The 24207-nt window shown below is 30.8% G+C and overlaps 3 protein-coding genes and 1 non-coding gene across 5 annotated transcripts; 2 read left to right on the top strand and 2 right to left on the bottom strand.

Annotated features, from left to right (window-relative positions):
• The first annotated feature begins 6491 nt into the window (after positions 1-6491).
• On the top strand, positions 6492-6573 carry Trnas-gcu. The gene has a single exon. It is a non-coding gene; the product is annotated as a tRNA-Ser (tRNA).
• Positions 6574-7291: 718 nt separating this feature from the next.
• On the top strand, positions 7292-20999 carry LOC108564978 (FERM domain-containing protein 8). The gene is made up of 8 exons (XM_017924201.1): positions 7292-7532; positions 8107-8357; positions 18694-18954; positions 19156-19321; positions 19698-20048; positions 20120-20249; positions 20311-20581; positions 20691-20999. Exons 1-8 carry the CDS (start codon positions 7423-7425, stop codon positions 20840-20842), a joined length of 1692 nt encoding a protein of 563 aa, XP_017779690.1. The 5' UTR covers positions 7292-7422; the 3' UTR covers positions 20843-20999.
• LOC108564979 (5-hydroxytryptamine receptor 1A-like) lies at positions 8342-15232 on the bottom strand. Of its 2 annotated transcripts, none has more exons than XM_017924202.1 (6): positions 14810-15232; positions 10099-10207; positions 9797-9946; positions 9354-9488; positions 9153-9302; positions 8342-9095 (listed from the first exon to the last, which is right to left on the bottom strand). In XM_017924202.1, the coding sequence occupies exons 2-6, from the start codon at positions 10151-10153 to the stop codon at positions 8368-8370; spliced, it is 1218 nt and encodes a 405-aa protein (XP_017779691.1). In that variant the 5' UTR covers positions 10154-10207; positions 14810-15232; the 3' UTR covers positions 8342-8367. The 2 variants fall into 2 exon arrangements, with proteins under 2 accessions (XP_017779691.1, XP_017779692.1); XM_017924203.1 differs by lacking the exon at positions 14810-15232 and adding an exon at positions 10347-10684.
• LOC108564932 (dynein regulatory complex subunit 7) lies at positions 20898-23868 on the bottom strand. The gene is made up of 12 exons (XM_017924132.1): positions 23686-23868; positions 23459-23617; positions 23206-23403; positions 22734-22968; positions 22510-22678; positions 22365-22457; positions 22172-22303; positions 22037-22118; positions 21657-21980; positions 21300-21605; positions 21040-21203; positions 20898-20982 (listed from the first exon to the last, which is right to left on the bottom strand). The coding sequence occupies exons 1-12, from the start codon at positions 23824-23826 to the stop codon at positions 20898-20900; spliced, it is 2088 nt and encodes a 695-aa protein (XP_017779621.1). The 5' UTR covers positions 23827-23868.
• Between the last annotated feature and the right edge of the window lie 339 nt (positions 23869-24207).

Genomic DNA, 24207 nt, shown 5'->3' with positions numbered 1-24207 from the left:
TAAGAAACAGGAATGGTAACAACAATAAATAATTACAAACTGTAACGTATATGTTATATCAATGATATTATAGATTTGCAATGATATTGGAATTTTGCCGGCTTATAAAAATTGATTTACGTTTTGGATATCCACATGGATATGATTATAATTATTAATATTTGTAGATGATGATGTCAAATCTTTGTGGAGAAATAACCAAATGTTGATAGTCTTAATTCATAAGTAAATATGTTTGCATATGTTAAATTATTGAATGTGTTATAAGTCTACTTGAAGCTAAAAAACATATATTTTTTTTAGCAATTTTATTAATTATTATTGCATAATAAAAATTAAATTGATTAACGTTTGTCAATATTTTTAAAATGATTCAAATGCAAACTCTTAAATATCTCGATATATTAAAAAATGGACTTATACCATAGTCAAAGGAAATAGTGTAATCGCAGAGCATCAATATACTACTGAAGTTAACCGACAAGATGACAGCCAACCTACAAATTAAAAAAAAATCATTATAATGGTAACTATCCACCGGGAAAGATTACCTACCTAATGTCAACCACGATCTTAAATTTACTCAATGTTCACATTCATGAACAGATTGTAAATAACATTACACGACATAAAAAAAAAAAATTCCATTTGATCATATTTTACTTGTAAATTAATATGTAAAGTTCTTAATATTATTTTTTATGTACGATTATTATTTTCATTACAAAAGTAATTAACATACATATATTAATAACAATATAAATAAATATTAGATTATAGCATCAAATAAAATTATTTGTTTTTATATATAATATAAACCTATTGATTTTTTTGATTTCATCCGTGTTGCGTGATAATAACAGAGTGCAATGTAATAACGTTGGGTCAATGGTCGATTAATAAGTAATTGCTTGCTACTTCTTCCATTATGAAAACCTGTATTGACTAAATACTTCAAGGCTAATCTAATAGGTGTCAATAACCGCAAGTATTAATAAAAACGAACACATATATGACTGATAATTTGTCAAGAAAATTTAAATCTAATATTAATTAATATTACTAATACAATAAGATTATATTCAAAGTAATCATATTTTTAAACATACATAAACTATGGTCTGTTTGAAATGGTGGATGCGCCGGGACAAATATGTTTTCTTCAACAACGTTTCTTAACAATTTTGCTATGCGACCCCACATATTTGTTTGTTGTGGTACAAGGACCAAATTTATAAGTGTATTTCATATATTTCCTCGCTTTGACTGTATTAACTGTGATCATTCACTGTATTTCAATAGAAGATTAAAGTCTCGTAATTTTTGACATATTTAGATTATGCATTTATGTTGTTTTGATTTTAAAATATTAATACTGGAAATTAATAAAAATTATATAATAAGAACGATTATTTTAACATCTAAAAACGAAGGAAAATTAAAATAAATTTATAATTCCAATTACTGTTTAAAGGTTTTTCTGTCTCAAATAAATAATATTAAATAAAGTATTCAAAGGGTGAAAATTATGATTTACTTTTAAATGCCTCCTTTTCTATTTAATAGCTCTTATTAAAAGAAAGTTAGTGAAATTAAGTGCTTTTTTTAATAATTAAAATATACCTGTCGTAGTGTTTCTTTTAAAGATTTCGTACCAGGTACTGAAAACAATAGCTCTGTGCAAAATACAGGTAATTTTCAGTTATTTCCTGTTTGAACCAGCGTGATGCACTCAATTATATAATTCAAATAAGAGTTGAAAATAAAATTGTATTTCTTATATAGAAGTACATGGACTAACCTTAATGGTTTTTCTGCTAAAATCGTACATATTTCGATAATAAAATGTGATTTACATAAACTATTTTTATACTATTTCAGCTTCAAGGGAATTTCTTTATCCAAGGTCAAGAATTGAGCGCGAAACACTTTCTAAAAGTTCGTAATCTTATCAACATCTCAGATCTACTATAATATTTATATTATGCCTATTTTTTTTATATTTTCTAGTTAATTTATGTGTTCAACATTTACAACAATCATAAAGATTATATGTTAGAATTAAATAAAGTATTTATTCAAATGGAGAAAGACAGAGAGAAATGTGAGCATTAGGTTGTATTGTCTATCAGAAATATTAATGATTATGGACATGTACCAGGAGTAAGGATCCGTGTTCGATCCCTATTAAAAACTTTACTTCGCGCTGTCTTTACGCCTTCCGTGTGGTTCCGAAGACTTCGCCAAGTGTTCCAGTAAACGGTTTTCGTGATGCCACTGTCAGATCCTTACCGATTATCGCACGCGAATGAGTAAGCATTCGCACAATGCTAAGAACGACCCAGGTCCTTCGGCATCCACGAATTAGGTCAGATTGTATAGTATACACCTTTAATGTAGGATACACTATGCATATTTGGTGGGTATTTTTTTTTTGCTATTGTTTCCATTCCACGTTTATCGACTGACGCCCTTGAAAATCGAATTATGAAAATTGCGTGCTCACAAATCATGATTTATCTACAACACAATGAATCACACCGCCAGAAACCATAAAAAGAAAAAAATATAATATATGCTCAAAACGAATGGAAATTAATGGACTCAATGGATTTTAATGTATTTACATATTCATGTTCACTCGACGAAAAGAAGTAATAGATGTACTTTAACTTTGATTTAACTTATGATTAGGTAATTCGCATTGTTCTCATGCCAAACATACATTGTACATCAAATATCACATATTTTTTTATTTTAAATTACCGCTTTATTAATTATTATATCATCAGCAAATAAAATTGAAATCAAATCTAATATAAAAAATGATTCGGAACGATATATCAACTGTAAGGTTTATAATAAAACATTTATTTTATATTAACTGTAATTAGTAGGTTAATTATAGTTATAAATCAAATGAAATATAAATCTTCTATGTACTTATAATTTTTAAAATAATTGTAATTGCGATATGTTAGTTCTTTACTGCTATATTTTATCATTCATTTCCGCAATATAATAAAGGATAAATTTTGATTCTTTAACTTTGCTTTCTTATATATAAAACTTTAATATAAAAAACTTAAAGAACATAATTCTATAATTGTAATGTTTCATAATTTTAAAACAAGTACAGGTATCCCCCGACTTACGAACTAGTTCCGTTGAGTTGTTCGTAAGTTGGGGGAATTTAAAAAAATTCAAAATATACTTATCTTACTACTGCATCAATTTGAAAAAAAATATATTACAATAAACAAAATACTTACTTACAAATACTTTTCAATGTAGACATTACAATTATTTAATAAAAAAACGAAAAAAGAAACAAATGCAAAAAAACACAGTACATCTACCAAAAATATTATATTTTATTAAAGTAATTATCAATTTTTGTTTGGACAGTTATTTTTTATCACTATATATCTCCTTGTAACAAGTTAGAGATTTTTGAATTTTGTTCGTATGTCCGCGCAAAAAAAGCACGCCGACAAAAGCGCGCAGTAAACAACCACTTCAAATGTACACACGACATTTACTCTAGTGCAGTGGTTCCCAAACTTTTTTTTGCCATGTCCCACCAAAGCCTGTCTAAAATACGTATGCCCTCTATGTAATACATACATAATATGCCGTACGGTTAAACTCTAAATGTGTCCATTTTTAAATTTCCCTCCTTAATAATAAAATTGCTTGGAAAACACTGCTCTAGTGCTTTAGATTCTTAGAGTTTGGTTTTGGATGTATTTTAAAAATACATACAAAATTTCGTGCATTTTTGTTGTGTTTTTTTTCCTGCGCGTTTATAATAACGGAGTTAGTAATTTTGTCTGTATATTATATAATACACTTTAATTGTTAATAATCGTATAGCAGTACAATGATACATGAATTTTCTATATTGTACATTTTTTAGGCTGTAATTACTTATTTTATTTTATTGTTATTAAAATAAACGTTGTTATTATTGTTAATTCATAATATATCAATTAAAATCTATTATTCTAAATTAAATGTATCGATTCGTTTTCAATAATAAATCATCAATCGTAGGTCTGATTAAAATGATTGATTGAAAATGAGGACACGGACGGGAATTGGTAATTTAGACAATCACCCATTGAAAAGTTCACTTAAATTGCGTCAATCAATACCACATGAATAATTTTCTTAGGAAAAAAAAAGACGGCATATCCAGATTTCGTAATCAATATTTGTACTTGGTATTGGGTATTATATTTGTAGCTATTATTTGTCAGAAACAATGTCGATATTCGGTTCAATTGGTTGAATGGTAGAGTTTGCAAATATCTAAATCAATCTTGTTTATTGTAACAGTTGTAAATTTAATGTAATTGTGTATTGTTATTGGATTATAAGATTTAAAGTGTTACACGCAGTGTACTATCTTTCGAACATGGTTAGTGGGGCATTATTAGAATTTTCTAGAAAATGTACAGGACAGAGGAATTACTATTTAATTTGGTTGGTATGTCAAGGGATAAATCTTGATAGTCCATACCATCCGATGTTGATTCAGTTGACGTAGTTGTCTGATTCAGTTGTCTATTTATGAATTTCCGGCTTCTCAAAGAGTTACGAAATAATCTTCATTCAATATTTTACTATATGTGGTTTTATAGAATACTGGTGTTTGTTAAAACTGGAAGCAAAATAAAAATGCAATACAAAAAATAAATATAAAATGATGTACAACGTTACTATTAGTAAATTTCAAATTATCAAAGTTATAAAAAAGTCATCAATTAGAACTTTTATAGATCCCAAGTTAAAAAGTAATAAAATTGTTTTTATATAATTTTGGATGTTTTCGATACTTAAAGTTTTCCATAAATTTTCAACCATAAGAAATTAATTCTAAATAACACAGAACATTAAACAAAAAAATCAAATTTATTTCATAAAAAAATGTATTACGTATGAAAATAAAGTTCAGAATATTTATAAAGGCGGAAATAGCTCTTTGGTTAGACTAAATGTTATTTATTTATAATATTGATTTTTCTGTGAGTTTTTTTATTTTTTTGTATATTAAAGTTTATTTTACCATACAGTAACGATAATATTTAGAAGTTTACAACATTAGAACATTACCTTCTGTTATAGGTAACATTTGAATCGTGTTTATTAATTATATTAATATAATTAAATATATTTGCATATTATGTACGATAATTATCTTAATGATATATGAATTATTCTTTTTTTTTAATCATTTGAGATTTTTAATACTTATATTTATTGCAACAATAAATTACCAAAATATAAATTTAATTCAATAATATAGCAATAAAAATTCTTGCTCTCGAAGATTGTTTAATGATCTATATTCTAACAATAAGTTTTAATATAGTAATTATCATTAAAGATCTTTTATAACAAAGAATATTAAGGCAAGTTTTTTGAAAAATACATTAATTAAATTAATTATAAATTAAAAATCAAACAAAGTTGTATTACAATAGGACATACAAATTTAGACATAGCAATTTTGAAATAAGTACATCACGCACACATATACTACTATACGAAGAGACTTCAAATACTTTATGAATAATAAACGAAACATGGATATTTCACTGGGGAGGATAATATTTTACGTTGTTATTTACATTAATAAATTACGAACAGTTTGACATGAACCTGGATGGAATCCGTTACAGTTCGTCAATTCCATGTAACTTTTATTAGATAATTTCATTGTAATACAATTCTCATTTTTGATGTCATTTTATTACTGTAATTATATTCAATGAAATATTTATATAAACTTTAAATAGGTGTAAATATCAATGATTAACAGTTATGAATAGTTACAATTATCATTGGTGTATATGTTTTTGATTAGATTCTGTTATTTATAATAATTTAAATTTATAATGTAGTTGTTATTAAGTAATCATTATTTTTATCATTTACTTTACTTAAAATATTGATATTAAAGCTATTAATTGACTGCGGCAATAATCAGTGTAAATTTAAACTGAAATCATAGTGCGTACAGGAATGGCTCATCAATTGTTCGGTGTAAATTGCTTTGCTGATACCTTTTCTCTTTTGGAAATGGAATTTGGGGAGTCCCAATCCGCGTTCATCTGTGGTCCGCACGAAAATCTGGCACTTTGGCACGCAACAACATCATTCTACTCCAACAACACGGAGCACTGGAAAAACGTGTCGGGAAAATTGGCCGTACATTTCAACACAAAACCCTCGGATGGTTTGTGCCGCGCTTCGTAACCCATGGCAACAGATTAGGGGTTGATGAACATTGTTTTCCTTTGAGATGTCCGTTTGGTTGCCTATAGTCAACATCTATGATTGTAATTTTATTGGAACTTTTGTATGCTAATTTAGTTGCAGTTTTTGTTGAAGAATATATAATAAATTGTTATATTCGATTTAAATTATTTTTAACGTTTTAATTGTTTGATTGGTATAAGGTAATTTGATCGTGGTGTAAACATGACGAGGTGGCCGAGTGGTTAAGGCGTTGGACTGCTAATCCAATGGGCTCTGCCCGCGTGGGTTCGAATCCCATCCTCGTCGGTTGATTCTTTTGAAACATTCAACTACGTAATTTTAATAACTATTTCTTTATATTTGAATATATTATTAACAAATCATATTTGATAAATGTATGTAAAATTTTTCATCATTTGAAATATGTTATTTTGATTAAGAATATGCTGATTTACTCACTAATCTTCAAATGTATACTAAAAAATATCTATTACTTAAGATTTTACTTCTAGATGTAGATCAGTGTGTTAATTACAAGTTAAACTAGTGGTCGGCAACCCTCGGCTCCGGAGCCGCATGCGGCTCTTAAAATGAGAAATAAGTAACGTAATAACAAAACATGAAAAACTAACTTAATTATTTCAAATAGTTTATTTATTAAAATTTGTATAGAAGAAAAGACTATATGATAAAATTAAATAAATAAGAAAATTATTAATAAAAATCTTTACAAAAAAATATAGTTTTTCTTTTTATTGCAAAAACCACGACGGGTAAATCACCAGTCAAAAACAAAAGGAAACATTTCTATTCACAACAATGACAATAATTTTTATAATTTTGATGTAATGTAAAACTTTGTTATTTTTAAATATATTTATTCTATTTCTTCAGGTGCACCAACCACAAAATTTAAACTGAGTTATATTGACCAATAACATTTTTTTATTTGTAAAAACAGTGAATAACTGAATAACATCCACGTAATAAGTACTTTTTAAATAATTAATATGAATAACAGTCTTTATTAGTAAATGATTTCGTGGGTGCGCACTTACGTCAGACAGAAAGCCCATTCGATCAATATATTCGCGCAACGTGCAGCAGAAACTAAACTCCTGCTATTCCGCAGACACCGGGTTTTGTTTTGTGCTCATGATGGATGGATCAGTGGACAAAAACGATGGTTATGGTATTACCAAAAATGGAACCGATTACAAGCAGAGGAGTCAGAAGGAATTTAAAATGAACTCAGATAAATACAAGTATGTACAATAGACAATAACAACATTACATAGGACGTTTATAGACATTTACATTATTTATTTAGACGTTTACAAGTGCGTACAAAAGATTAGGTCAATAAAGTAGCGGAATTAAAGTATTATTATTCTTTATATAGATACATTAATGATAAATATTATAAAAGTTGACTATATTTTCCAATATATTTTGAATTATAATCATTTGAGTCTTTGGTAATTTGTATATATTCTTCAGTTGCCTTATCATATAATAGTAATTATACTTTCAGACGGTATGATTATATATTTGTCGATATAATCTTAAAATAATAGATATAAATTAATGATTGTTATTTAAAGTAATATTGGTTATTATATGGTTTAAATAGGCTAAATTCAACCGATAATCTCTATAGTAACCAAAGTAATAAATAATATCGGAATGGCTATGATTTTATGGAAATTGTTGAAATTTATAAATTAATTTGCCGAATTTAATCAGTAAAGTTGTGATCACTTTGACAGACAACAATATAACTTTCAAAATATTGTATATTGCTTATTTTATCGTATACTATATAACAATTTTTTTTAGTGAATATGGTTCTGCACAAGTAGTGGCTGTAACTCGATCAAATCACGATGATTACGGCCATCATCAAAGCGAGGAAGCAGGTCTATATTCAGTCTCACAGAGAGTTCCAAATGTAAGCACAAGTTACTCCAATCTATGCCAACAAGAAGGAAACTACAGTTCCTTGACGGAATGGGATAGGACGACGTCGACGACCACAGATGCCAAGGATTCTACGACGTCGGATGCACTGAGCGATAAGCAAACTAGCGGTGAGACTTTTTAAACTGCATCTCTGCTCTCCATTTCCTGTTTGCTAGAAGACTCTTCGCCCTTGCTATGGGTCTTAGTCGTAGAGGTGGAGTTGTTTTGGATGCTTCTACGCCTCCTCCTAATTGATCCCCATGTCTTCTTCACAAACTCTCTGAATCCCTTATGCCACCACGCGTAAATCACCGGGTTTATCAAGCAGTTGAAGAAGCCCAAAATCGCAAGTGGGCTTGCTACTAGTATTGACAAATTCTTGCATCTGTCTCCATCGCTTTCGCCGCAGTACACATACAGCAGCGATGCTATGAAGTACGGACCCCATGTTATTAGGAAGCTTCCTGATGTAAAGAACACAACTTTAATAGCCCTCCACTTGTTGGGACCCTTGACTTTAGATGTAGGCTTTCTCATGAACATGCGTTTGAAGACGTTCTGAACCGGTTGTCCCGGCTCGGTTTGTACAACGGAATCCACGGATTCCACCGATTTACCACGAAAGATTCGTAGACCGTTTGGGTCCGTTTCGTTGGTCTGCTCTGCTCTTTGCAATCTGTAGATGTTTTTGATTGCGTGATAGAGTATTATCGAGTAGAGAACCATCACTGTGAGTAGAGGAATTCCTCCTGCGATTACGGTTAACTTTATCAGATCTTTTGGTGCTAATAGTATGAACCAACATTTCCTTCCATTATTCGTATCTCCATACCATCCAAACAAAGGGAGAAAACCTATTACCAAGCCTGACAACAATCACCTTTTTATCAAACAAACATCATTTACTTTTTGTAATTTCTTACCTATGAACCAGGATATTGCAATGCAAACTCTAGCACGTGTCGGATACACCCATCTTTGATAATTTAAACCATGCAGGATGTATAGAAATCTGTCTATCGCAATTAATCCAACGGAGAACACAGATGCTAACGTACTTGACACGATCATACCTTCAGATTAAAATAATAAGATTAGTGAATACCATTATTTTAAGTACTTACCAATTTGTAAAGCGCATATGTAGTGATCCCGATTACTCTTAGGATAAACTTCTCCAAAGACTACCGAAACTGCTGTGACAAAATCTGTCATAGCCACATTGCCTAAGAATAGATAGGTAGATCGTGGTTGTTGTCCTAAATCGTAAAATATTTAGTTGAAAATAATTTTATTCAAATAGACATTGTGTATTATTGAAGTCAAAGAAAATGAAAATGAATATAAAAAAAATAAGGACCTTTTTGAGAAATAACTCATTTACATAATCTTCGTATAACCCGAATGAATCGAAAGTAGTTCAAAAACTGAGTTAGAAAATAAATATATAAATTATGTTAATAATTCTTTGAAAAAATAATGGAAAGTATAAAACTACAGTTTCATTATCTTAGATTGTAATTGGTCAAATATTTTGTTTTAATGCATTTATAATGTGCCAACTTACCTTTCTTTAAAATCAACCCACTGGAAATGATTACAGCGAAATTCAAGATAATGGCCAAACTTCCAATCGCCGGAATCAGAATGTCGTATAATCTTAAAGTTGAGACGAATTTCGTAGGTTCAGTTGCATTTAAAGTAGACACGTTCCCTTCTAGTGATACGAATTAATTTATGTAAAAAAAATATGTAAAAACAAGTTAATCTACACACTATAATATTGTTTGTTTAATCATTACTAAATAGTTATTTCTATGATTCAAAAACATTAGTTTTATATAAAAAAAAATCAATCAATATTCTCACCATAATAACTTCTGCTGTACCAGAACTCTGGGTAATGTAACGTGACGTTCTCCATGCCTTCAGCGAATGAAAATTACATGACCCGATCCAAGATGATTCCAAACAAATTCTTAACAAAACATTTAGTTAATATCACTGTTAGAACTTAATATACGTATGGTATGGATGTATTTGCTTTACTAGCGCGCGTCTTGAGTGAACTCATCAAGGACTGCGGCATTTAAATAATCCGCGGATTCTTTACGTACGATGGGAATTTTTCTCTGGAATTTCCGCCTCTATCGGAACCGGTAGGAAGTTGCGGAGGGTTTCACGATAAGAACTTATCAACTTTTCATTGTAAAAAGCGCAATGACCGGAAACAAAATTTCGAAAGGCAGAGCAACAATAACAAAAAATGATGAGACCGCTACGGAGATTCGCGGAAATCCGGATTTACATATCTATGCTAATAGACGACCTTCGACTCTGTGCAGTTGTAGTAACAAATACTACATTCTTTGGATTTCTTTTCTCTGCAATATATTAATATTGCTCGAATAGCGTTCGAACTTCGACTGCTTCTTGTACACTCGTTAACGTTTACCTTTTCGCTTCGCTCCCATTCGGCTTCACTGTTGTGTGCATTACAATATGTAAATGATGCGGTTTACCCCCGTTTGTTTACATTTTTTTTAGCGCTCGAACTTGAATAGAATGCATATGAATATATACAAATATGTGCTGGAAAATTATTTAAAAAAATATATTTTTTAAAAATTTCCATTTCTTAATCGATGCATTCATTCATTATATAATTTCGTTCTCGATGTATTTTAGTTGATGGAAAGCAGATTAATAAAGAAAAGAAATGGACAAAAATAAATATTAAAAAAAAAACAATTCTGAATCAATTTACGAAATTTATATGAGTGTAGAAAAAATAAATATATTTTTAGAATTTTTCATTTTTAAATCGATGAATTATATCATTTATAATTATTTAATATAATTATAAATATACACAAATTTGTCCAGAAAATGTATATTTTTATTTACTTTTCCAATTCTCAGTTGATTAATTATACATTTTTTATCTTTATTTTTGAGTTGTGGACAAGTCCGAGAAAAATACATTTAAATTTTCCAATTCTTAATCAATTTATTGAAATATATATATTCATATATTCTCGTGAGATGTAAACAAGACGACCGCAAATGTTACAAATGTTTCGATTCGTTTTTTCATGTTTTCATTGTACATTTCAATTTATATTATGCAACTTTTTTTCGAGGTTAAATCTGTTTCGTAAATAAATTGTTGGTGAATTACAAATTACCGGTACAAAAAAATCACTTCTTTATTGTTAAGTATTTGCAGAATTTTTACAAACACGTTGATAAAATGTTCAAAGATAATTTTGATCTAAAATCCAATTTTTATCATAACATAACGTCTATGCAAATTAAATTAGTTTTGTCTAATCCAGTGATTCTCAAAATGTTCGTCGCATCCCCCAGTGGCGTCACATAAAATATTAGGGGGTCACAAAAAAATAATGACAGATGCTTTTCTACACAGTGGGTTCTTTGGGAGGACGCAGAACCTTTTTATTTCTAAAAGGGGGTCGCAGATACTTTTTAAGTCCAAAAGAGGGTTTGAGAATCACTGGTCTAGTCCATTCCTTTAATTAGTGATATAGGCGTATTCATACTTTCTTGTGGTAAAACAAATGACATTTCTAGAAAAAGCAAGCTTATTTATACGTTTTGCTAATATTTATATTTGTTAAAATACACACATAGTCCGGATTCACTATAGTCCAGCATAAAAATTTAAAAAAGTAAAAATAAATTTTAAGAAATTAGTAAATTTTTCGTAATATTTCTTCACTGTACAATCAAGTTTCTTTTTGTGCGGTTTATTTTTATAAAAATTGGCGGAACCTATTTTCCGCACTATACTAGTATTGCTGTACGTATAATATTTTACTTAAGTCAACAAAATAATTATTGCTAAAAAATGTTCAGTTTAATTTTTCTAATATTTATTGAAAAAAGCAATACAAAAACGAAATAAATAGATATCTAATATTACTCAACATACGTTTCAATATAATCAAGTGATTCATAAAGAAACCAATTTTGTTTTCGTTCGATTTAATTTGTTTTTTTTTTATTATTTCAAGGCGTAAATTATTAATTAATTTATTTAATTGTAGATCGTTTTATTTTTCTAATTATTCTACATAATACTTGGGTTCTGAAAGTCCTACCTGTAATTTAGTAATTACGTCGTTCACGTGCTTTCAAAATGAGTTTAAATAATTACAGAAAAATAAAATCTTTTCAAATTTATTAACCAAAGCATATAAACATTAATAAATAATAATAATTATGTCAATACTAACAATGCAAAATATGTTTTCTTGTTTATAATGGATTAAATTTCATATTTACAATTTCAAGTTTCAAAATATTCTTTTATTTTCTTGCACTTTCACCTTGAATAATTTCTGGAAAACCCTGACGCCGTGGGTACGGAGAGCAATTTCGTGAAGATGTTTAAGACACGATTAAATGAGACTTTATTAATGAATAGTTATTACTTTTTGCAATATATTCAAGTCCGTTACATTCTTAGTAAATACAATGCAATTGACATTGATGTTTAACAAACCGTTAAAAAAAATAATAAATTAGGTATTTTATGCAAGTCATATAGAAAGAATTATTCTATTTATTGATTTGTCGTAAAATGTTATTATTAAAACTATTTTATGATTATATTCAATGTTTTAGAACAGCGTTTTGTAACTTTTTTGCTGCGCGTTCCAAACACATTTGTTCATAGTTGTACAGTAAGACCTCGTTAGCGCTTTAGATGCGTTCCTGAAGCCAGGGCGCTAAACGAAACAACGTTATAGGTCATTTTAACACATAGCAAATAGGGGACCAAACGCCACCAAAAATAAACAAATTTTACTTAAATTTTAAGTTGCATTTATTGTAATTTGCATTATATGTATATAACATTTGCACACATAAATATTAAGTTTATTTTTGTAATGAAGGTTCTTCGGATATTTTTTAGCGATAAAATCGTCTAGTTATTTGCCACTTTCTTTTTCTTTCATTAAGCAAATGTTGGTAGCAAGCGATCGCACCTAAAACTCATCATCTTGCTTTTGCATTCCTGTCAAAATTTGGATCATTTGCTACAATTTGATCAACGATTTCGGTTATAGTTTCTAAAATATTTCTAAGAAAATCTGTAGCAAGTTATTTTGGTTCATCGTGTTCAGAATCACTATTTTCGCGTTCTACCAGTTCAATTCCTTGTTCTGCCAGTTCTTGAAGGTCATCGTTGGAAAGGCCCTGCAGTAACTCCTCAATATCCTCATCTACATCTCATACAAGCATATATTCTGGGAAAGTAGAACGTTACGTATTCGTGAATAATCGTATTATATACGAATCAATGAAATGCCGCGATAATTTTAATAACGATAAATTTTGAGTTTTTTTTTTAAGTTTCTTTTAAAACAAATCGTTTTATAGCAAATCAGCGTTAATAGAGGCAGCGCTAAACGAGGTCTCAACTCAACTTAATTCAATTCAGTACAATCCTTGAAAAACACGATATTTCAGTTACACGTCTCGAATAACACGGTCAAAAATTTCGACAACCAACCATTTTTTTCGCTGTTAAGTCTTGTTCAATGAAAAAAAATATTTAAAACCAAATATCTATTTATATATAGATTTGAAGTATTTTATAAGACGATTTTGAATAGGACACCAATTAATGGTGTCATTCAAGGTTTGATTCATTTTATAAACATTTCTATGATTTGCATTAGGCTTTTCAATTGAAACTGTTGTTAATAACTATGTTTAACTTGAAAATTAACTGACAATTTTTATTATAAAACAAAATTCCAAATGGATCATCTTCTGATTGATGCATTAACAAACATTTAACTGCTTCATGTAATTGAATTAATGTCTGATTAGTTTAAGTAACATTATTAATTATATTAAGATTTCCTAAACAAAATCACTTAGCACATGACATTCTATTGTGATTTTTGATTAACTAAAACTCGCACGAACGTACTGAACTTCACATAAACGTACGATTTGTTTTTATAAGACAGTCATAAATAATCGTGCATGTGTTATTGAATGTACATTAAGTGAGCGCAGACTGTATTTAGTTTTGAATTGTACTTGTATGTATAAACCGTATAAATTTACTTAATCTATTAACACAATATGTTATCAATTAAGTAAGAGTATAGAAAAATAACCTACTAAGAATTTTATTTACTTATTTCAAGGTGATAATGTATTAATAAGTCCTTATTTCCTCATTTCCCATGACAGCTTTTAGCAAAGTCATAAATCAAGATTACTTAAATAACATTGTAAACCTCTTAATTGTATTTGTACGTTTCAGTATATTTGTTAAATTTTGAAAAGAGTATAATTAAATCGATTAATTACATAATTACACATTAAATACACAATACAATAATGAGTAATTTATTTTTTCACGGAATCCTGAGCACATTAATTATCGCCTTCGCTGCTTCAAATCATCGATATAAATTTTCGTCGAGTGAGAATGATACAATGAAACGTCGAATGCAACGATAAATAACATTTACAATGTAAATAGATAATTATCGTTAGAGGAATTCCCCCAATTACATCACGGTTAACTTACCGAGGAAGCAATTTGTCGTTGCCGTTGCATATTATTATTTCGTTACGGTATGGGAGAGAAGGATGCACGAACCTTTCGCTAACAGAACTCGCCGATAAAGTCGCATGAGCACAGATTGTACAGGGACTAATTAATTATCGAATCCTCTAATCCCCTTTATTCATGCATGTATCCTCTTCACTCCCTCCTCCTATCCTCATGAACGACCTCACGATAGGAATCCGCCAGGATTTATTTGCAATCGCGTTATAAATACAAACCAAACTGTAACTGCTGTTATTATCATCATCATCATCATACGACGCGAGAGATGTGACTACACTGACTGTAAATTACTTGAAGATTCCCATATTTGTTTATTTCCCTACTGTATTATTATATTTATAGTATTCGTTTATTTCAGACGTTTCGCACAAATCGTTATTAATAGCTCGATGGAATTGTAAACAAAGCTTCGGATTTATACTCGACGAAACCAAAGATTACTTATACATATTATATTTGCAATAGAGTAATAACTGCTATCTGTTATCAATTGATTTTTATTGGTTCCTGTATTGCTATAATGACAGACTGCTCTTTCCAGTAGTTTATTACATTTCGCGCATAAAGGAATGTCATAGATTTGTATTGTTTTATTCATAAATATGAAGTATTTTTCAGATAATTAACATGTGGATATAATTTATGTTATCAATGCATTTCCCAGTATATTCACTACCTTTTTGATACCATTTGATATTCTTTTCATTCTTTTCTCTTGTTATAAAATACTTAATTTCAACAAGTATTTTTCACTTATAATTGAGTAAATTTAAGATTGCGGTGGATCCTTACCATTATGATGATTTTTTTTTAATTTTTAATTTATAGGTTGGCTGTCGTCTTGTAGGTTAACTTCAGTAGTAAATTGATGCTCTGCGATTCCACTATTTTCTTTGACTGTGCATCTGCTGCTATCCTTAACATGCTATCCTTAACATGCTAGCCATGCTGAATCAATTTTATTTTTAATTTTCATCCTTTTGTAATTTATCTACATAATTTCCATTTATTTCAATATATTTCTTTAATTTCAAAACATTAATCAAAATCGGCTTTTTGGAACTTTTAAACTTATAATTAATAATCTCTTCATCGAGACTGAAGACTCTTTACTTATTTTTTTTTAATTTTCGGAAACAGCCAGAAATCACAGCTAGATCAGTAGAATAAGGTGCTGAGCGAATTTCATTGATGCCATAGAGCGCAAGAAAGTTGTTGGTTATTTCAGTAGTGTGTTATGATCGTTATGTATAAAGTAGCGACGAAGTTCCCCTTACTTGTGGTTAGGAAGTTTCAATGTATTACTTAACAGTTACCCTATGACCAGTTTCGAGTGAGATAGCAGCTACCACTTTTATTCTGGTAAAGTAAATCGACAACATCACTTTTGTTGCTGATTTTTGTTGTCTTGCTTTAACTGGGGGATTTGCATTTTCTGCACTCCATACAATGAACTACTACTGGGTTTCCAGGTCATACTTATAGAAACAAGATTCATCACCTGTTACGATTTTACTAAATGTGTTAGAAACTACATTTTCAAAATTTTCCAAGAAATATTCGGCAAAATGAACACGTGCCTTTATTTGGTCGTCATTTAAAAATCGTGGAACCCATCGAGCGGATTTATTCGTGTAGCCCAAGTGATGATTTCATATTTGCGACAAAGCCATGGTATTCAAGCCTAGTTTATCAACTACCATTTCCTGTGTTCTTCGTCAATTTTTACCTTTATCAGAGCATTTGTTTCATCGGTGGAAGATTTCGGCAACCTTCACAAGTGATGATGCATTCACTTCATATACATTTTGGCATTTCTGGAAAATTTGCATAAATCCGTAGAGAATGGGAAATCAAATTTTTGCTGAGTTCTTGGTAGAATTTGATATATTGTTAGACATTAACAAATTGACAAACAACTTTTGAACTTACCGAACATTTGTTAGACCCCTTGTATAGATTGCACTAATTTACATATTTATTTAACGAAATATGAACAGACGACAAAGAAAATATAAAATAAATAATTATAATAAAATATAAGATATTAGTAGTAATATCAATTTATTATCCATATATATATTTAATATAAGTTGCGCTTTAACACATTTTCAAATCTTCATAACGATAATTTAAATAAAAAGTTTTAGTTTTTTATTAACATTTTTCCACATTATAAATATCAAATGAATATATTTAAACAGGAAGACAGTTTTAAACAGTAAACAGAAAAAGTTTCTCATAATCAGTTGAATTATGGCGAAATGCTGAAAATATTTGAATAAGTCACGAAAGTTTGCTGATAATCACATAGGAAATGTGCGGGGATTTTTTTGTTGCTGATAAAGGCAAACATCGTGTGTCGAGAAAATAATGTAAGAAGAATTGTTAAAGCAACAAGTTTTGCTAATTATATACAAACATTTTCAACGTTTCAACGTATTGTACATTTTGTTAATAATAAAATCTAAAATCAATGTTTGTTTTTTAAACAGTTTAAGACTACACGTATTTAAACATGAGCATTACTAAATTTTCCATTTTCGCATATTTCCATTATCATCTTTTTCAATAATTTTCTTGCTTGAACTTTTTTTAATTTTATAGTTGAAATTTTACAAAAATAAAGGTGAATATCAGTAGTGAATAAAGTAGTAATATCAGTAAATTTTTCATTTTTGTAAAAAAAAAACGAAAGTTTAGAAATTTAGAAAATCGTAGCTAACTTGAAACATTTTTCACTTAAAAATCGCTTAAGAAAATCATTAAGTCAATATTTAAATTAGAATTAAATTTATTTGAACAATATTTACATTCCTTTGAAAATATCATAATAGATACAAAGACTTTGGTTGTCAGCTTTTTAGCCCAAATTAAGGCTAACAATTTTTTAATCGTAAATACAAGAGAAACAGTATTAAATTAAACTAAACGTTATTATGTAAGCTATGATATTTTTAAATAGTTTTATATCTAAAATAAGTAGTGTTTACCCCAATATTAGTCCATTTAGTGTTCCTTTTGAATCTTTGTATTCATGGTACATCAGTGACATATCGTATTTTCTTTTGAAAACATTAGAAAATTATGTTCGATATCCATTTATACGCATTACAAAAATGAATAATTCTCATATAAACTGTTATATACACTAACTACACTAGAATGAATCACATTGAAACTAAATTATGATATAGTTGATGAATGTTCTACAGAAAAGCTTATAAAACCAAAAAGCGATAACACAGCTTTATCGCATCTCTTTCTGCATCAGTTGCGACAGATTTTTATTCGGAATTATGGCATTGACCGACAACATTAAAAAAGCGAGAAAAACTGAAAGATATTGTTTAAAAATTGCAATGCAGTTAACTTTCTAACGAAATGAAACAAATTTAAAAATTTAGATTTAATTATTTGCTTCAATGCATACCTTGAGAAATTATTTGGTGTTCTTAACGTAGAGGATTGTTCAGAGAAACTAAAGAACAAGTTGTTTTTACGGTCGAAGTGATATGACTAATTTAATTCCTTTCACTCTGAATTTGCAATTATTTAGATCCTCCCATTGAATGTGTTTATGTCATTCTGATATATTTAAGCAAATAAAATAAATAATCTAACATTATACAATTAATATTTTTTTTAGACTTAAATTATTTTGTATATCTATTAAAATCCAATAAAATTTTATATTATTTTCTTTATGATTTGAGCAAAGTCTGTATTAAATACATGTAGTAAATTAGGAGAGAACATCTGCTTCGGCAAACAACATAGATTTTCCATAAAGAGGAACTGTACGGAACTGTGTAACAATCGTCATTAAACTGTTGCAGAAACAAATACAAATTCCGGTCCGAGTTCAGTAATATCCGGTTCCACGGCGGCAGCCAGCAACTGCGAAAGTTTGCAGGGACCAATAATTCCGACGTGCGTTTACTTGCACAGCAACATCGCCATCATGCTGGAAGTTGAGGATACACCAACGGCCACCACAGATTTGCTTCTCCAGTCCATCATCAACTCCGACGAGTTGGGACTGAATAAACAGTTGTCCTCGCAGATATTCTCTCTTTGGATGTGTAGCCCTTTGTTAGGTAATCATAAATATATGATATATTTTAAGAACATTTTAGTAAAAAAAGTAGAATCATAAATGATAGTTTAGTAACATCAACACTGCAACGTCAAATCACAGATTACCGCGACGTAGGTCAATTTTATTAACAAATCAGTTCATTTCTACTATAATTGTTATTTCAGTCTGTAAATCCTCTAACTGATATGTTAATAATAAGAGTTACAGTTGAAGCCAACGCATAAACCGTATGAGATTCGAAGGTCCTGGAGATCCTTGGTACATCAGTTCAGTCACGACGCGCTCGAAAGACAACAGCAGGATGAGCCGGTCGTTTACTTTCAGAGAAACGTCTTCTTTCCGCAACTTCTAGAGGAGAAAATCAAGTAAGTTTTATGTACAAGTATAACTTGTATAACACGGTAGATACATGAACTTTGAAAATTGTGTGTAATGCGAAATCGTGTTACATGAGACTATACTTTGAGAAATGCATTCCAATACCTAAATATGACAGAAATGATGTATATAATGCATTTTTATTGGACTTAAAAAAAATATGCTCAGTAAACCAAATTATTAAGTTCAATAAACTTTGAATCTTTATTACCATACTGTGGTAAGGATGCACCGTGTTATGGAAGGTTTGTGGTCAATTTTCTAATTGTGTTTAAATAAAATAGTTTTGTAAAAGTACACTATTATACGATTAATATCAGTATATATTATTGTCCAGGGAATTTATATAATTTTAATATTTAGGGACCAGAAGATATTAGAGCTGCTATACGAGGAGGCTAGGTACAATGTGCTCGAGGGACGTTACCCATGCGAAGTCGGTCATTACATAATGCTCGGCGGAATCCAGGCCAGAATCGACTTAGGTCCTTACAATCCCCAGGTGCATTCCACCCACTACTTTCGAGAGGAACAGTGCAAATACCTACCGACGCACGTGCGGAAGAGTTCCACGTGGACATGGCTACCGATCAGCTCAAAGAATTCCGCCGAAGTAAGACTTCTGGAGCAATTCAAGCGCATTCCAGCATCCGCGACGAATAGAAAACTGATGCGAAAATATTTAGAATTCTGCTGGTCTCTACCGTTCTACGGGTCTGTATTATAAACGATGTGATCTCTATATAAGAAGATAACACAAATTATAATATCCGCAATCCATGCAGATCTGCGTTTTTCGAAGGACAAGTCGAGCAGCCCGTGCGCGGATTGACCAGTTTGATGATTCACCAAGACATTCCCGTTCTGGTTGCGATCAACGCCAAAGGGGTGTACGTTATTGACGACGTCCAATGCGTAATGAATCACGTTCTTCATTAGCAGCGGTTGCGATCCTCATGCCTGGACCTGCTTTCAGACCGTCCTGGTTGGATTGAGGTACGACGAGCTGAGCTGGGACTTCGCGCGACCTTCGAAGGAGGACGATCCCAACTGTCTACCGTGTCTGTTCCTCCAGTTCGTCGTCGTTGAGAATGGGGCTAGAGTCTCGAAGATATTGCAGGTCTTCTCGCGGCAGGCAAGCTTAATGGACACCTTAATTTCGGGTTTCATTCACCAAATCAAAGAGAAAGCCGCAGACGAGACGGACGGCGGCGCACCCTATATGCAGCAAGTCAACGGTGAAGGAGGTATATCTACAATCTTATTAAGAGAGAAAGAGACAGAAAAAAAAACAAATAAATCGCGTTTTTATGAAATGATCCGCGAGTATATAAACCTTGGTTAATTATGTTTCAGAGAACCACCAAGCATATACAGCGAACAATGCAATATACAGCACGGCCAATTTACCGACTTTATCGAATAAATTGAGTAAACTCACGTTAGCGACATTCGATGACGAGGGTCACTGCATTGGACAGATGGGATCTTGGTCGTTCAGTTATTAATTTATTAAGAGTATAAGTGTAAAATTTATTGAAAACAAGTGTATATAAAGAATGTCTAAGCTTTGGAAGGCGAAGGTTTTCTTCTCTTTAAAATACCCAACTTCGGATGGTCTTCCAGGTAATCCACCAAAAGCTGATATCTATAAAAATAAACGTAGCTGGTATACATAATAAATAGTTTTATTTGTCGACCTTACTTCATTGGAACTAAGTCTCTATGTCGCAGAAGCCTTATAAACAAGGTGTGCAGAAAGAATTTGCCTTCGTTCATCTCTCTGAAATATTCCTGTTCCTCCTCGAATACCAAGTTCTCTAATTCCAAGTTGTACCATTCATGTTTACTTTTCAGCCATGCCATTTGCTTTAAAAATAATTTCACAAATTAAATAGGGGTAATCAGATTTGATAATATCGTCATATTTGTCTTATTCGATAATTGATAAGCTCAAATTATTACCTTATGGATTTGGGATTGCAAATCGTTTTGTCTAGCAACCAAAAGATCTCGATATTCTTTAATACAAGCCTCTTTAACACGAACGGCTTGTTTGAACGTTAATTTATCTAGTTTATTGATGCGAATTAAGTAGGGTTGCAGGAAATCCATATCCTCTTCAATTTCCCTCTCTTTCTTAGTCTTCTCAAATATCTCCTTCTCGATCATACCTTTACGATGCTCTTCGTTCTGTTCACGATTAAACAAACCCACGTCTAACTTAGGACTCATCAGTTCGAACGCTCGTAAACGAAGAAACTCAGAGATCTAGATATAAACAATCAATATTTATTATTTATAACATAACAGTATTCTTGCCTGATCCTCGACGTATCGGATTTTAAGTTGGCTTTCTTCCTCTTCTTTACACTGATGCTCAAGTAAACTGTAAAGATTTGAGTGTTTTGGTGGTTTGGCTCCAATTTCCGCTTGGTAACCGTAGGTAAGTTCTGGCTTGAAGCTTACACCATCCACCATGTCCGTCAGTGGAGGCTTTAGGAAAGTTCTTGTACTGGCGGTAATCTTGCCGCGGTCATAGTGGAACTTTAAGTGCATCTGTCGTCCAATAAAATCAAATTCTCTTTGAGAGATGTCATCTGACGCTTTCTTCTTCTCATCCCGATCGAACCGTTCGATAACATTCTAGAATTAATAAGTAAAATATTCTAATTAAATTTAATTGTTTCCCTATTATTAACCATGATAATTCTTCTAGGACCTTCCAAAAACCCTGGAGGAGGTTCACCTCGTTTCGCATACTGCACTTGTCGATAATAAAATCTGCAAAAATATATTTATTAAATATAAAATATATATTAAAATTAAGAACTCACTTATCTGCTCTATTGATGTATTTTTCAACCAAACAAAGTGTATCGTGGTCTATCTTTTCCAAGCAATCAAATCGACTTTGATAGTAAAACTCTATTTTCCGCCATGACTCGATTAAATTATCATATTTATAAAACACGTGAACTAAGAAAATAAATTTACCGTATTATATAAGAATCACTAAGAAACCCTCACTTGCTTTTAGCATTATCCTCTCTTCCTCGATCGAAGTATTCAGTTATCAATTGAGTTGCATATATTTCAATTCTTTTAATCATCTTGTCGTTTCTATAAAATATAAATAATATTTACAAAGCTGATACTTAATTATCTAATTGACCTATTTTCATAACGTTCTTCGATGGTAATCAGATCTGTGCATTCTAAATCAGTGTAACGAAAAATCCTGATGACCAAGCCATCTTCTTGTACGTATGCTGAATATTCTTCTACTATAGTGCGCTTATACTGAGTGCGCTTTTTACCATTAGGAAACCTAGTCACCTCATCTAATGTAATATAGGCAAATTAATAAACTGACCAATATATTCTATTAAGTGGTACCGTGATGTGAAACTGTGATTCGCAAACTCCACGGTTCCGGCATGTCTAAATGCTTCTCATCCATTGTCTCATTGAACTCTTTAATCTGCGCTAAATCGTCCTCATCCATTTGCACATGTTTGCCATGTCTTCTACCCTCGATGGGTTCACCAGCCAACAGATGTTCCCATTTCTCCAAATTGCTCAAGTTATAGTCTAAACCTCCAACGCCCAAAGAATCATCTTGAAGGTTTACCTGCATAATTGTACAATATTTTATTGAAAAATCAATTAAGGATTATTAGAAGAAAAATATTTAAATAAAATTATTTAAAACTGTATTTTTATAAGAATAATTAAAATCAATCAAATGTTGTATAGAAATAAAAAAATAAAATTATTTTTTTTTATGCAAGTATGAAATTTGGAACCACATCCGTTTATGGGGTTGCCTAGATTGAGATATTACGTTCAAAATTAAAAATGCAATTACCCAATAATTAACATTGTTCCACACGCTCTGGATGCTGCAGTAGAGTGCTGAATTGACCTCGTGCCGCATACCGGTGGAAGGTTCGATGAAGAACGGCTGGACATCCTCCTTATCCTTGTCGCGATCGTGAGGCAGCATAAGTACCCAGCAGTGAATTCTCCTACCGTATAACTCATCAAACGGTGGCTTATCCAGTTCCTTATGAGATAAACATATAAATAACATTGCCGCACCGCGACTTTACACAACCTACGATCTGCTTAAGCCTCTCTATTTCCTTCTGCTTCTCTATTTTCTTTTTAGCCTTCTCTATTTCCTTCTGCTCCATAGCCAGCAAGAATTTGCTGCGTAGATCGCGCGGTGGCTTCAGCGCGTATTTGCTGATGATTGCTTCCTCGACCTTCTCCTCTACCTACAGTGGAAATAAAATTTCGTGACCCTTTCGTCTCCGTCTCTACTTTTGTTCATTAGATACTATACTTTTTCTTCTTGTTCCACGAATTCTTCCGGGCATTCGACGCGACACATGATCCTTTCCGTCACGTCTTTGGTAGCGAAGCCGTAAACGTTGTACGCGTTATAGTTTCTACCCAAAAGAAGTGAGCACAGAGAGTTGGACATCTCGAAGGAATGTCCGATCTTCTTACTGAAGACGGTGGCTGGTGCATATAGCCTTGTACTCTGTAATTTAATATATGGTTGATCATAAAGAACTCCTTATCGTCACCATATATTCAGATTTCACTAGTTTATATGCAATAATGTTGTTTAGAACAATTAAATTATCATACAAATCGAATTTCGGACTAAATCTATAGCTACCACTACCGTCATACAAATTACTGAAAATTGTATAACAATTTTCTATAGAATTTTATTTAAAATATTATATTTATAATATAATTAAGAAATTATTTACGATAAAGCTGAAATGTGGTTTTCAATATTATTATATTTAGAAATACTGATTTATTGATAACTTTAGAAGAGTTTTGGGAAAGT

Source organism: Nicrophorus vespilloides, unplaced genomic scaffold (genome assembly GCF_001412225.1).
Source record: "Nicrophorus vespilloides isolate i.1.1-1 unplaced genomic scaffold, Nicve_v1.0, whole genome shotgun sequence".
NCBI lineage: Eukaryota > Metazoa > Arthropoda > Insecta > Coleoptera > Silphidae > Nicrophorus > Nicrophorus vespilloides.
Note: the sequence above shows the minus strand (reverse complement) of the source record. Positions and strands in the feature narration are given on the sequence as shown.